This window comes from Oncorhynchus gorbuscha, linkage group LG03, assembly GCF_021184085.1.
Source record: "Oncorhynchus gorbuscha isolate QuinsamMale2020 ecotype Even-year linkage group LG03, OgorEven_v1.0, whole genome shotgun sequence".
Lineage (NCBI taxonomy): Eukaryota > Metazoa > Chordata > Actinopteri > Salmoniformes > Salmonidae > Oncorhynchus > Oncorhynchus gorbuscha.
In genome coordinates this window covers 79,607,953-79,623,832 of record NC_060175.1, presented here as the reverse complement: position 1 = coordinate 79,623,832, position 15,880 = coordinate 79,607,953, and the positions used below count along the sequence as shown (strand labels likewise).

Genomic DNA, 15,880 nt, shown 5'->3' with positions numbered 1-15,880 from the left:
ATGAAAACAAACCAACTCGTTTGTGCTTGGTATCTGCCTTCATCCATTTTCTTCAAGAGTGCCATGGTGGGAAAAGTAAGCCTCACAAAAACGAAGTGTTTTATTTAGTTAGTGGTGGTCATCATTCCCTTTTCTTTTTCTGCCAACAATAGAACATTACTGTGCAGCAGCATGGAAGGGATGGCAAAGTGCTACATATTACTGTATAAAGCCTACTTCAACAGTAACCATAAACAACTCCTATTCATGGATGCAGACAATATTTTTCCGGGTGACCTAACTCGCTGCTCTGTGCATTCCAGGAGCTGGGGCCTCGTCTGGCAGCCATGCTGAACTTTAACCTCCAGCAGCTTTGCGGGCCGAAGTGCCGGGACCTGAAGGTGGAGAACCCAGAGAAGTATGGTTTTGAGCCCAAAAAGCTCCTGGACCAGCTTACTGACATTTACCTGCAACTTGACTGTGCCCGCTTTGCCAAGGCCATCGCCGACGACCAGGTAAACTGTAGTAGTGGCACACCTGGCTTTCAAACAATTGGGAAATTGATTCAAACACTTTATCTGTGCTTGCCTTGTTTAATAAACCAATAGAAAAGTCCCCACACTGCTAACCTCACCCATCTGGTACTCTAGGCAGGCTCAAGCAAACCGTCAAAGTATTTGAAAAGATTAAGTAATTGAACCCAGAGTGGGGAGGGTGGGTGGGTGAGTGGGGAGGGTGGGTGGGTGAGTGGGTGGGTAGAGTGGGGAGGGAGGGAGGGTGGGTAGTGGGTGGGTAGAGGGGGAGGGAGGGAGGGTAGAGTGGGGAGGGAGGGAGGGTAGAGTGGGGAGGGAGGGAGGGTAGAGTGGGGAGGGAGGGAGGGTAGAGTGGGGAGGGAGGGAGGGTAGAGTGGGGAGGGAAGGGTGGGGAGGGGGGAGGGAAGAGTGGGGAGGGAGGGAGGGAGGGTAGAGTGGGGAGGGAGGGAGGGTAGAGTGGGGAGGGAGGGAGGGTAGAGGGGGAGGGAGGGAGGGAGGGAGAGTGGGGAGGGTGTGGAGTGGAGAGGTGGGGAGGGTGGGTAGAATAAAGGGATGGGGAGGGAGGGTGGTGGAGAGAGAGAACAATATACTTTTGAGGTTTTTCAATTTGGGTTCATATATAGTATGCAAATGAAGATACAAAAAAAGGTAACAGAGCAATGTGCGATAAGGCGGACTAAGCAAACACGGAATTTGTGTTGAGTACATGGAGGCTGCAATCTCCATGCACCTCTGCTATTTTGTAATCATTTGGTAGAATGACACACTCACATCCCAAAGCCTCTCAGTGATAATTCCTTCAAAAGGTAATTCTATTTACTAGGAACCAAATAGAAGCAAACGGTGCAATACTGGTTGGGATCTTCCTGAATTTGTCCAATATGAAACATTTATTTTTGTTTTTCCGTTGCAAAACGTTTTGCTGTGGTGTGTGGTAATAAATACACCCAGGCTTACATGGTGTTCTTTCTCTTCCATTTCCAGCGGTCGTACAGTCAAGAACTCTTTGAGGAAGTTATTTCCAAGATGACGAAAGCCGGCATCAAGTCTACCATCGCCATTGAAAAATTCAAGCTACTATCGGAGAAGGTGGAGGAGATTGTCGCAAGGAACTCTCAGTCCGAAATGGACTACAGTGACGCACCTGACGAGTTTAAAGGCAAGTGTTCAAACTTTGCAATGTTCAAACTTCACTTTCTAGTGTTTGAAATCTTTATTTATTTTGTTACTAATTGCCCCTGACAGCAGCGGTATGTTCATTTGGATGCAACGTCCCAGTAGGGGGGGGGTCAATGCAAGTACTCTAGTGAGGGCCGTACGCCCTACCCTCTGTAGTACATAGTGGTCAGATGCCACGCATTTGCCATACCACTCAACGTTGCAGCTGTAGAACTTTTTGAGTATCTGTCGGACATCAGGCTTACCACAGTTGTCGTCGGCAAACTTTCGTGGGTGAACAGGGAGTACCGGAGGGGACTAAGCACGCACCCCTGAGGGGCCCCCATGTTGAGGATCAGTGTGGCAGATGTGTTGTTGCCATCCCTTACCACCTGGGGGCGGACCGTCAGGAAGTCCAAGATCGAGTTGCGAGGAAGGTGTTTAGGCCCATGGTCCTTAGCTTAGTGATGAGCTTTAAGGACACTATGGTGTTGCACGCTGAGCTGTAGTCAATGAACAGCATTCTCACTTAGGTGTTAATTTTGTCCAGGTGGGACAGGGCAGTGTGGAGTGCAATTGAGATTGCGTCTTCTGTGGATCTGAGGTGTCAACTAACTGTCCCGGGTTAAAGAAAACACTCAAGTTTTATTTTTAAGTGTGTAACATGTATAAAACCCTCAGACGGCAAACTCAAGATTTCAATATAAGGGAATGGGGGATGCCGAGTCAGTTGTATTTAACCCAATCCTTTTGAATCAGATAGGACCCAGCGTTTAATTGTAAGCTAATTTAATTGTCTTCATGATTTCCTTGCATGTGTTTCCGAGACATCAATGCTTTGATTTGAGAATGCAGGCATATGCATGGAAATATACTTGCAGAGTGCGTAAAAACACTTTCTGAAGAGAGGAAAGTGTGTCGATTTTTGCTGAATTTAATTAATGTATTTTTCAACACTTCATTCAAACACGACACAACATTGTTCTCTCACATCCTGGTAAGAATACTTTTACACAACTCAAGGCAAATTTCTATATTTTTATTTGTTCATATCACATTTAATATACACAACGTAATGTTGCATAAATGGGAGGGCTACAGCGAAGGCAAATAAATACATAATTGAAGGTACATTACATTTGTGTGTGTTTGTTTCCACAGATCCTCTGATGGACACCCTAATGACAGACCCTGTGATATTGCCCTCCGGGAACATCATGGACCGAGCTATCATCCTCCGCCACCTTCTCAACTCCCCCACTGACCCCTTCAACAGACAGCCGCTCAACGAAAGCATGCTGGAGTCACGTATGTGTGCACGCACCGGTATCAAAGTCATGTCCACTTAAATTGCAACTCCCTATACTCATAGCCTGCAGTACAAGATGCTAGTTTGATATGTGAGGAAAAGCAAGTACCCATTTGAAACAAATGTTAGACGGAAAATTTAGACTTCTAAAGGCTTGGTGAACCGAACGAGTGTGCTCGCAAACACCCTTAAAATGTAAACGACAATACAGTAGTAGTACTGTTCATTCATCATGTAACACCGTAGCCAGAAAACACTTCCTCAAAATAATGAATTTAAGATGTCTCAATAAATTGTCATAAGTTGATATTTTTTGCAGAGGAGAATGTTTGGTGCAGTATTTCTCAAGTGAAAAATGTGCAAGAAAACTGGTCTTCTTTTGTTGAATGACAACAAACACATAATTGAAGAATCCCTACTGTTAACCGATCACGGACAAAAGGGCGTAGACTTCCGATTCCGAACTTTGGCTTGCCTTGAGTGGGGAAAAAACTGCTGAAAAAACCCTTGTCGAAGGCCAAAACAAATAAAAAATTCACAAAATGTTGTCATAATATATGCATGAATCGTTTTGGATTGGATGCATTTAAAAAATAAAAAAAACTTTATTTAACTAGGCAAGTCAAGTAAGAACAAATTCTTATTAACAATGACTGCCTAGGAACAGTGGTTTAACTTCCTTGTTCAGGGGCAGAAGGACAGATTTTTACCTTGTCAGTTCGGGGATTCGATCTTGCAACCTTTCGGTTACTCGTCCAACGCTCTGACCACTAGGCTACCTGCCGTCCCTTCTCAACTCTCTTGCTTAAAAACATTAATCACTGAATAAAGTGGACCAGCACTCGACAGTTGGAATTGAAGTCTTTCTTTTAGGCAACATGTCCTACTAGCACACTTTTTTAACTATATGGGTCCCCATGGGTTTGTGCTCACGTTCTGCTCTGTCATTGTCTTTATTCACAGTCCCTGAACTGAAGGAGAGGATCCAGGCATGGATGAGAGAGAAGCAAGGCCAGGGACGTTTCCTCTAATGACAGCCCAACTTCAAACCCCCCCCCCCCGCCGCCCTGCCGTCAGTAAGGGATGTTACCACCATTAATTCACCATGCCTGAAGTAAATACCATCAAGAACGGGGGGAAAACGCAAGAGAAATAAATGAAACCTGATTTTATTTTTCTTCCCTTTATCCTTATTTTCTCGGGTCATCATCTGAAGGCCCTTAGCTCTAAAATGAAACATAATAAAGTTAAGACTTTTAAAAGGTTTTTGCTCATGACTTTGTGTATATATCTACATATATACGTAACACTGCAAGGATAAGCAGCTGTCACAGGTCTTAGCAGCAGAATGCATTTCTTCATTCATTGTTTATTTTCCCTTGGTTTTGTGACTTTATGTGTACTTTGTTAGATTAATTATTACATTTCAGCTTTATGAAGGGACGGATGATACATTTAGGATTGGGATACATTTTGGTTGTCTTGGTGGTAAAACTTTAAACAAGACATTGAAAAGAAAGTGGCTGAACTAATTCACAATATTGTTTATCATAACCATACAGTTTACAGTACAACATGCACACATCTTGTGCCGTTTGCTGACGTGGCTTGGGAAATGAGAATACATATTTAAAAATGTAGCTTGAAATGAACGTGCTAGATTGTCTTGTAGACAAACAAAAACTAATTGTGGGCTTAATTTGATGAAAGTGGTAAGTGAAGCATTAGTTTAAATTATGTATGGTTGGTTAGTTTGGTTGTCTCCCTGTTGATGACAGACGAGTGAATACATTTTTGTTTGCATGGCCTATAGTTCAAAACCTCCCAAGCGCCTCATGGCAAACCTCCTTACGATGGAGCAGAACGGTCATAAGACAATATAAAGCATCTTTGTAGCATGAACACCATTGGAAGAACAGCAGGATATAGGAACACATCTCCCACATCAAGAGGTCTCTCAAAGCTCACTGTTTCTTAATCCTTACCCAGGTTGCTGACTTAAATGCCCAAACCCAATTCGTTCCGTCCCTCTCCTCCTTAGCCCTAACCCTTCGAAGTTTGCCGATCTGAAGGGTCTGGAAAGGTATTAACTGTGTAGTGTATATTGCTTTTACTTTATGGATCTGCGAACATCGAAGGGGTAGTGAGTGAATTGGGAGTGGCTAACTGTAACTTAAGGCTCGCACACATCTCACCAAATGTTGATCTCAATGTTTTTCTATATGTAAAATCAGTTTGCAAATTAGGTTGAGGTGCCAAGTGCTCTCTGCCAGCAAATGCTATTTGTGCGTCTGAGCCCTTAAAGGAAAACTCTACTCAGCAAAATGCATCAACATGACGTGGCAAGTGACACTTTGCTTCTTGATAGTCCAATATCTTAACTTGACTGCTGATATGCTAAACATTTTGTGACTGTATCAACAATTGACTAATGGAACAAAATGCCAATATAGTTTGAGTGGATTTTTCCTTTAACTGTACAGGAATTTGTTTATTTTACCCACATACCTGTTTTGGAATCCAGGACTTTGAATTGAAATAAATGATGATGCACACAGGTTTACAGCGATTGTTGAAATTACTTTTTCAACTGGGATGGGTTATTTAATTATATTAAGCAAAATGGGTTTATTGATTAATCTACAGAAATGGACCTTCATATTACATTTGGATAATATAGATCTATTGAATTCCTATGCGTAACTAATGTAATTGTTTTCCAATTGGAACAAATAAAAAACGAAGCATGTCAATGCAAATAGGTGTAAAGGTATTAAACTATTCCTCTACATTCAAAGAAGTTTGAGCACAATCATCAAATACTGCTTTATTCCTTTGAATGAAAGTTACCATTAGTTTGGAATCGAGCCATTTATAAACAATGTTCACGCACACTTCCCACGCGTCTGGTTGTCAAATATAAGTAGGAAGGCAGGGTATGTAAACACCTTGATTATTACTACCGGTAATTAACTAGCATTACAGGGTACACGAGTTGTCCAGCAATTATACATAAATACTATGCAACTGTACAATAAACAATTATTTAATGAAGTTATAATAGTCAGTTGTTCAGGCATTGATGGTGTTGGAGAGCCTTACTTTCCAGGCTAAAAAGCTGCAACAAAATGGTTTGCCTGTCTCTACTGAAGCTATTAGTGTTGTGTCCGTGACATGACCTTTGATATTTTTTTCAAGGATCACACTCTTGATCAGGGGCAATAATCCTTCATATCTGTTTTTTTTTCACATTTATTTAACCAGGTAGGCTAGTTGAACAAGTTCTCATTTACAACTGCGACCTGGCCAAGATAAAGCATAGCAGTGTGAACAGACAGCAACACAGAGGTACACATGGAGTAAACAATAAACAAGTCAATAACACAGAACATTTTTTTATTTAAAAAAAGAGTATATAAATTGTGTGCAAAAGGCATGAGGTAGGCAAATAATTACAATTTAGCAGATTAACACTGTTGGAGTTCCTATGTATGTGGACTGTTCGAATCAGATGGGGCAAAGACGCATGCAATTGATTTATAGTGAAATCATTAGAAAAATCATGAGATGCTTAAGTCTGTAGGGAAAGGTCTATCTATGTCTGTGAAGATTTCTATGAATTACTGTGTAATTACACTTTCTCCTGTTAGGGGGCGCCTATACACTTTGGTCCCTGTCTAGACCTTCGTAGTGCGGTGACAGCGGTACAGGGAGCGGTAAGAAACCCTGCAGTATGGCGTCACGGCCAAATGCAACGGACCCATCGTATTTCGTGGAGTTCTATTGGCTCCCCATCGCATTGCTCATGCATTAGTCTGATTTCATTGGCTTATCAAACTGACAATCAGTCTAGTCGAAAGGGAGTTGACGTAATCTTTTCAGTAAATCAAGGTACTCTATCTGTTCTTTTTTTGCTTGTGTGCAGATATACGACCGCTTTTCATCTGAACTGGAAAATAACCTCATCAAGGAAGCAACGAATGCAGTGGAAGCCTGTCTGGTGGAGACTTAAACACTGCTATAATGGGTGTTTTTCATGAAAGTTGGCTTGACCATTTTTTTGCGAGCATACTCTGATGAACAATATTATACTTAATTGTAACGCTTATTTGCTTTCTCTACTTTTCTATGGTGTTCTAGTCTTCGTTTCGATCTTCAAAAGTAAGTTGCATAAACATTACCTGTTTCATTTCATTCCGTTTTTACTGTAGAGCGAGCGACTTTTTGTTGTTGCTTTTCCTTAAATTTTAATTTAGTAATATGTTGTATTCTGATCGCAAACGTTTAAAATACTTGGTTCTGATTTGATATCAAATAGACTACCTATGCACGATGGTATTGTTGTAAATTATCCCAAAACGAATATCCTGCGCGTGAAGTCATTATCGCGAACGGCGACATAAGGCCATTCAAATCAAATTTCTTTATAACGCCATTTTTATATCCGCAGATGTCACAGTGCTTCTACAGAAACCCGTCCTAAAACCACAAATAGAAAGCAAGGCAGATGTAGAAGCACCGTGACTAGGAAAAACTCCCTAGAAAGGCAGGAACCTAGGAAGGTTTGATTTCGTCAGTACGATATCTGCTGGTTTTAGTAATGGGCCTACATTGTTTCACTTAATCTTACAAACATTTGGTATGTGTTGCCAAATGATTTGCAACAATTTCTAATGTTTACCACTAGCCCTTTTCAAATTTCGAAAATATTTTTTCTAAACATGTTTCAATGTGTAGCCAGGTCTCTGTGCGTTTTCATATACTAAATATGGTAGATAGAATTGCATGGGCGTATGCCTCGGCTAGTAAATGGCTGACTGCAAGGACATGGTGAAAACATCAGATTTCTGCTAGTCGATGCTGGGCCCTTTTCTAGAGTTTGTACAAACTAACAATCCTAATGAAATTGTCAGTATGTAGACTAATAGCTATATCTAATAGGCAGTCTACTGTTTTTATTCAGACATTTATTTATGTAGCATATCGGTATAATGTAGCCTCTATGCGATGAGTCGGCCATATTGTAGGCTCCTCTAAACTAGTCTGAGCATTTGGCCTACAAACTGAGAACGGGAATTAGGTTTCGTTATTTTACCCTTTAGTGACCTATACTTGTAATCTGAGAGAAATGCATAATATTTCCGATTTTAATGACGAGTGACATCTACTTTAGACCTTCTGTTGTCGTTTCTCCAATTGCTTTGTATTATATTTAAATGTGATGCTATTTAACAGCTTGTCAACATTGTGGCCTTATCACCTATTTTACCCCTAGTATCGAATCTAACAAGTCATCCCTTTATTACTTATGACAACATGCATTGAATTTGTATGTAATTCAAAAGTAAAGTAATAGTTTTTCTTTCTTCAGGAGAGTCATTTTTGGAATCATACTACTGGGTACTGGGTGAAAGTCCTAAACTGCTGCCATGTCTGGGGCGTCTGTGAAAGTCGCTGTCCGAGTTCGTCCCTTTAACTCGAGAGAGACAAGCAAGGAGTCAAAATGCATCATTCAGATGCAAGGCAATTCTACCAGTAAGTAACACACACAAACATACACACATATATGATATCCTCATGACATTTTGGACCACTAGACAGATACAAATCTAGCTTCATGACACATTGGTTTCCACATGCCCAAGCCAGCTCTGTACCTTAGGGATCTTGGTTGAAAACAGTAGAATGAACAAAGTGAATGCATCAGTGTTGAAAAGAAACAGCCTGAAAAGGGAAGGAAAGCTGTTCTGAGTGAATTCCTCTTTGTAAAGCGATGCATGCCTGAGGAGCCTCAGTGTGAGAAATGCTGAGTTGGTCCATTCTGACACAGTTTGTGTCCCTAATGGAACCTTATTCCCCATATAGTGCACTACTTTTGACCAGGAACCATAGTGCACTACTTTTGACCAGATTCCTATGTAGGGAATAGAGTGCCATTTGGGATGCATTCAGAGCCTGCTCTTTGGGCTTTCTTCCCCATTTCTATTCATCAATGCCTTGTCCCACAGTTGGGACTATTTGATATTGGTAGCAGTGCTTATCACTGGTCTGGAGTGTGTGGTTATGTCATCCCCGAGTTGACGTGGAATACTCCAGAAAACACAAGTTCTACTCCACGCAGCCTTTTGGTGCACAGTTCATTTGTAGAAAATAGACAAACTATGAAACATCAAGTGGATGTTCCAGTATGGAAAAACCATCAGTTATGATATAAAGCAAAACTGTTTTCAAAGAGTAGTTGGACCTCTGTGCTGCTACCAGCTCAACCATAAGCATTCCTGTCATTTAGAAAAGCGCTCTCTACAAGATGTTGAGTTTGAAACAAACAAAATGGCCTTAATTGCTATTCAGTTGCTGTATCAGCAGATGGAATTTGTCCCCATCCAATAGCATATAATGGGAATCAATGATTCAGATGGATGTTGTACAGACATATTTAATGTGCTGCCCAAAGCTAAGGTCCAAGTGACAGCACAGCAATATCACATTTCTGTTGGCACAGAGAAAATGAGGATAACGCTATAATGTTGAATATAGAGATGTGCTATTTGGAAAAGGAGATGTCGCTGTCATGTTTTTTCCTCCTTAGTAATTTAGTCATTTTGGATTTATCCAATGTTACAAATCCTTTTGGATGTTTTTAGCCAGTGATTCACCATGTCCACTTGTGACTATGGGTCACCATTTTCTTTTTTTAAGGGATAGTTCATTCCAACGCATCCACATTTTTCCTATGTACTGAAAGTGCTCGGTCTTGAAAAGTTGACTGGAAATGTAAAATAAAATGGTATTTTATTAACAGTGGATTAATTAACAAAATACTAAAATGTAGTTTTTGAGTGAACTATAGTTATTCCAAAACCGGTCTTTGAATGGCACATTAAAACCCTCATGAGACAAACGCCATCTCATTCATGTCAGGTAGTTATACGCCTTGTTATAATATTGACCTGGTACTCAGAGCCTGTAACACAACCCTTTTATCAACCTGTTCCATGAACTGGTTTTGATTTGCCTTGAAGTTCAGTTGTCGCCTTTAGTCATTTGTGTTATTTCAATCACACCAGCTGGTTGTTGATTGCATCCATCAATGCCACACTTGCATGCACTTCCTAAGGACCAAACCTATCCAAAGGAAAGCTTTTAGCAGAATCCTGAATCTTTTACTTCACATCCTGATGCTTTTTCATTAGGCCAATGACACTTCGAGGTGCCCTGGGTGACTTGTGGTGTGTGTTTTTTTGTGGGGGTGAGTAGCAGAGGGGGAGAGGGAGGCTGCAGCAGTCTTGCTTCTCTTCCTATCACATGCACAGATTGCAGAGCAGTACTCCATTGCAGATGGTATAATGAGAATGCTGTCTTGCCCATGGCAGACAGGCCCACATGCATTCATAGTCCAGACTGTCAGCCAATGAGAGAACATGCCCTTTATGCAGGTCACTTCAGTGTTTCCCTAACATTGTATAGGTGAGTCTCCCTACTGCCGCCTAAAAATGTGGATATGGGTTCAGTTGAAAAATTGGGTTAACCCCCTAGAGTCGATGTCCGCCCCCCACGGAAATCTACTTAGCGTAGGGGGAAAAAATCCCCATCAAAATCTGTCTGTTTAAGCTAGATATATTGTTTTTTTTTTGCATGGGCTGTGTCTCAATCTGCCAATGGCAACCTTCCACATCTGCGGTGGAAGGTGGCCGAACTACAGCGGTGTTTGTCAGACCGTGAGACATCCCGAAAACCGTTCTTCTCACAAACGTCTGTAGCGTCCGAACAGTTTGGGCTACAGACTAATATGACTCCTCTATGGAAAGGTGAGACTCTCACAAATGCATATATGTCGGTTGTTTTGCTCTAATTTAAAAAAACAAATTAAAAAATGAATGCAAGTATGTGTGGAAGTAGTTTAGTGCCAAAACAAATTGGTTAATTATGGGTAAATTAAAGAATATATGTAATTTCCTGATCTTTCTTATCTCTCAGATATAGGACCGACACCGAACAAACTTCCTTTTGATAGATTTCTTTGACTGTTTTTCCATGTATGAATCTGTTATTCAATATGTTTCTTTGTGCTAATAGCATTAAGGCCAAATGCAATTTTATATCAAATATTTATGCCTAAAGGGATCCTAAAATTCAAAGTCAAATAGGTAAATGATCCTTGGTATGATGATCTTAAAACTTTTCCATATGTTAGATTAGTAGAACCGCTTTTTTTGCTGTGTGAAGAGCTCTGCCAAATAGCATTGAATATAGGTTCTCTGCAGTCTTCATTAATATACTGAACATTTCTGCTAATACCCTATCCATCAACTGTCGATGTGAGATTTAACCCTCTTAATACTTATAAAGATGTACCTAAGATGCTGTAATTTTATTTATACAATTGTTGTTGGGGCTATATAATGATGCTTCTATCACTACCTAATATAATGCGCCCCTTCCCAAAAATCTCGAAAGCCATTACACAGAGGAATGTTCTACCAATGTACACTTTGATGTTTTGGGAAGCTATTTCTCTCCTAATTGAAGGCATTCTTTGATCATCTCTGTGGCGCTGAAGGAATAGAACTGAACAATTGAACAAAGCCTTCCTTCTGTTTACAAGGTTGTACGTGAAGCACAGGTTTTTAAGACCGCAACATGTGTATATGGATGACATGTCATTGTTTAGCTAAGATGAACCTCCTTTCCTGCAATGCACCATCAAATTGTTATTTTACAGAAGTCCCACTTGAAAACATCTGGGCTGTATTCACAAAGTGTTTTAGAGTAGGAGGCAGTGCTGATCTAGGATCAGTTTTGTCTTTTAGATCATAATGAATAAGAACATGCAGGACCTGATCCTAGATCAGCACACCTACACCGAGACACTAAATACGTGCCCCGATCACCCCTGTCCATTCACTGTTATCTAAAAGGAAAAATCTAATTCTAGATTATCATTCCTACTCTGAGACCTTTATGAATCCAGGCTCTGTTTTTGTGTGTGTGTTTATATCTATATATATATATATATATCTCAATGTCCTTCGGTTGTGTTGTATTTCTGCTACCCTTTAGATATAGTTGTAATTTAAATGGGATGGAGAGGGGCCTGATTTTCAGTAGGGTGTCTGTCTACGGATAAGCCTGGTCAGCTTGCTGAGAGAAAGCAGCTGTGTTTTTTACTGGGCTGTGATGCTCCCCTTATTGTTGTCATTCTGTTGCCACCCTCCCTCAAGGTGTGTGTTCATTTGTGTCTGTGTCAAGGGCATGTGCCATCACTCTCCCTTTCTACTTTCCTCTGTGATTATACAATGTGCAGGGGATGAATTCAAGGCCTCTGCGAGCAGGGTGATGCTAAGCAAGGTCTCTTTCAGTGGAGACCTGTGCTCAGACATACCATTGCCAAAGTAATTAGCTGGACATTTCACAAAATGGGTTGCGGCACTAGCTAGCGTTGGAACACTATGTGGACAGATCTTATGAGTTTAAAGCCTACCCTTAATGATGAGCCAGATGTGCTGTTCACAATGGTCCATGTGTCTTGTTATGTAAGCCATGTGTTCTATTCCCCCTCCCCCATCACTCGTATATGTAGCGTGGTGGTTTGCGGCTGTGTCAAAGAAGGTTCACTGCTACACTATCGCAAGGCTAACAGTGTTAGATTACAAATGTACTGTATAACATTGTTGATTGCTGCAGCAAAGAAGGTCCTCTGATATGCTATTGCTAGGCTAACAGTGCGGGCTAGGCTAATGCTAACCTATTAAATGTGCATAACCAGATTCACATGTCTTCAGTGCTTAAAGGGATACTTTGGGATTTTGGCAATGATGCCCTTTATCTACTTCCCCAGAGTCAGATGAACCATGAATAATTGTTTTTATGTCTCTGTCATATATGATGGAAGTTAGGGGTAGTTTTGCGAGCCAATAATAACTAGCATTACCCACAGACTTCCAGTCATTGCGCTATCTATGAGCATGCTAGCAATATCCCTGTCAAGATGCACTATGCAGAAATCGCTCCACCATTTCTTGGTTGCAAAAATTCTAGAAGTTAACGTAATTTCTTTTTTTGTGACAAAAAAATATATAGTGTCTTTGTTCCATCTAAAATGCTGTTAAATATATTTTCAGCTGTTTTGAAGCTGGTGTACAAAACAGAAAGTAAAACATGCAAAAACAAAATTTTAAGAACGGGAAGCATAGAAGTGGTGCACACGGAACAGATCTACAGCTTCTTAGACTTGCTTTCAATGAGCGAAAACAGGTTTTTAGAAATGTTGGCAACTTTATAAAAAAAAAAACATGCCTTATTTAAATAAGTATTCAGATCCTTTGCTATGAGACTCGAAATTGAGTTCCGGTGCATCCTGTTTCCAGTGATCATCCTTGATGTTTCTTCAACTTGATTGGAGTCCACCTGTGGTAAATTCAATTGATTCAACATGATTTGGAAAGGCACACACCTGTCTATGTAAGGTCCCACAATTGACAGTGCATGTCAGAGCAAAAACAAAGCCATGAGGTCGACGGAATTGTCCGTAGCGCTCCGAGACTGGATTGAGTCTAGACACAGATTTGAGGAAGAATACCTAACCATTTCAGCATTGAAGGTCCCCAAGAACACAGTTGCCTCCATCATTCTTAAATGGAAGAAGTTCTGAACCACCAAGACTCTTCCTAGAGCTGGCCACCTGGCCAAACTGAGCAATCGTGGGAGAAGGGCCTTGGCCAGGAAGGTGAGCAAGAACCTTATGGTTACTCAGAGCTCTAGAGCTCCTTTGTGGAGATGGTTGTCCTTCTGGAAGGTTCTCCCATCTTTGCAGCACACCACCAATCTGCCCTTTATGGTAGAGTGGCCAGAAGAAAGCCACTCTTCAGTAAAAGGCATATGACAGTCTGCTTGGAGTTTGCCAAAGGGCACCTAAAGAGACTCAGACCATGAGAAACGAGATTGAACTCTTTGACCTGAATTCCAAGCGTCATGTCACTTGGGCTTCCGAGTGGCACAGCGGTCTAAGGCATTGCATCTCAGTGCTAGAGGCGTCACTACAGACCCTGCTTTGATTGTAGGCTGTATCACAACCAGCCGTGATTGGAAGAGCAGCACACAATTGGCCCAGTGTCGTTCGGGTTTGGTCGGGAAGGCCGTCATTGTAAATAAGAATTTGTTCTTAACTGACTTTTTTTTTTTAAGAGAAAAAAATGTAATGCTAGTGGCAGCATCATGCTGTGGGCATGTTTTTCAGCGGCAGGAACTGGGAGACTCTTTAGGATCGAGGAAAAGCTGAACTGAGCAAAGTACAGAGATCCTTGATGAAAACCTGTTCCATAGCCCTCAAGACCTCAGACTGGGGTGAAGGTTCACCTTCAAACAGGAGAACGACCCTAAGCACACAGCCAAGACAACGCAGAAGTGGCTTCGGGACAAGTCTCTGAATGTCCTTGAGTGGCCCAGCCAGAACCCGATCGAGCATCTCTGGAAAGAACTGAACATAGCTGTGCAGCGACGCTCCCCATCCATCCTGACCAAGTTCAAGAGGATCTGCAGGGAAGAATGGGAGAAACTCCCCAAATACAGGTGTGCCTAGCTTGAAGTGTCATTCTCAAGAAGACTCAATGCTGTAATCCCTGCCAAAAGTGCTTCAACAAAGTACTGAGTAAAGGGTCTGAATACTTTTGCAAAACAAAATCAATCTGTTTTTGCTTTGTCATTATGGGGTAGTGTGTAGATTGAGGGGGGAAATTATTTAATACATTTTTAGAATAAGGCTGTAACATAACAAAATGTTGAAGAAGTCAAGGTCTAGCAGTACTACTGATTTCTCTGAGTGTGAGGCGGATATATATTATTACTGTGTAAAACCTAGCAGTACTACTGATTTCTCTGAGCGTGAGGCGGATATATATCATTACTGTGTAAAACCTAGCAGTACTACTGATTTCTCTGAGCGTGAGGCGGATATATATCATTACTGTGTAAAACCTAGCAGTACTACTGATTTCTCTGAGCGTGAGGCGGATATATATTATTACTGTGTAAAACCTAGCAGTACTACTGATTTCTCTGAGAGTGAGGCGGATATATAGCTTTTATGCACTATTGTAAAGTGACTGTTCCACTGGATGTCATAAGGTGAATGCACCAATTTGTAAGTCGCTCTGGATAAGAGCGTCTGCTAAATGACTTAAATGTAAATGTAAATGTCTGAATACTTTCCGAATGGACTGTATATGCACTCTTCAGGTTTCTGCTCACCGTTCTCTGTACCTGTTAGTGTGCATGCTCTTCCACTGCATAATGCAAGAATATTGTCAAAGTACTAGTATGTTCCCTCAAAATACACTCCCTATTTACTTTGAAAATAGCATTGGCTAGCTGACTCGTTCCAGGTATGTTGTCTGAGTAAAGCCAAATTTGTATATACTACACCAGGTATTCCCAAACTGAGGTACACGCAATGCTTTCGGGGGTATGCCAAATAAAAATGTGATTCGCATTTAAAAAAAACTTTTACATCACTTTTTCAAACAGTCCGTTTATATTTTGTAACGGGGCGAAACATTTGGGTGAGGTTTTTTTTCTCGCCTGAGCAGCCTTGTTTCACTGCCAAAAATAAAATGAAACCATCTAGTGTTCAGCGAAATAACACTATCAAATAAAGGTAGCCTACTCAAATAATGAACATCCAATCACATTAACTGTTACTCTCACGGGAATTCCACTATGTAGCCAAACATAGTGGCTGTTCATTCCGTTTGCTCGAAAATGGTTAAAAAAGTAAGGCCTGTGTCCATAGAGAGACATACCAGCTCTACTGGTAGAACTGCTCCTACCTGCAGTAGTACACCTGCACCTGTTAGCACAAGTTGTTCTGCCTCCAATGCTAGCATCAGTAATTCTACATTTGTTG

The 15,880-nt window shown here is 41.1% G+C and overlaps 2 protein-coding genes across 5 annotated transcripts in view; both read left to right on the top strand.

The window, feature by feature from the left end:
- The window catches only part of ube4b (ubiquitination factor E4B, UFD2 homolog (S. cerevisiae)), a 41,835-nt gene extending 36,298 nt beyond the window's left edge, over window positions 1-5,537 (top strand). For all 4 annotated transcript variants that reach the window (XM_046343864.1, XM_046343862.1, XM_046343863.1 and 1 more), the window contains 4 exons: window positions 303-494; window positions 1,497-1,671; window positions 2,832-2,978; window positions 3,943-5,537. In XM_046343864.1, the coding sequence (XP_046199820.1) occupies window positions 303-494; window positions 1,497-1,671; window positions 2,832-2,978; window positions 3,943-4,010 (582 nt within the window). In that variant the 3' untranslated portion in view covers window positions 4,011-5,537. The remainder of the gene's footprint in view (window positions 1-302; window positions 495-1,496; window positions 1,672-2,831; window positions 2,979-3,942) is intronic.
- Window positions 5,538-6,839: 1,302 nt separating this feature from the next.
- The window catches only part of kif1b (kinesin family member 1B), a 117,664-nt gene continuing 108,623 nt past the window's right edge, over window positions 6,840-15,880 (top strand). The window contains 2 exon segments of the mRNA XM_046343859.1: window positions 6,840-7,140; window positions 8,351-8,514. Of these exon segments, the coding sequence (XP_046199815.1) occupies window positions 8,409-8,514 (106 nt within the window). The 5' untranslated portion in view covers window positions 6,840-7,140; window positions 8,351-8,408.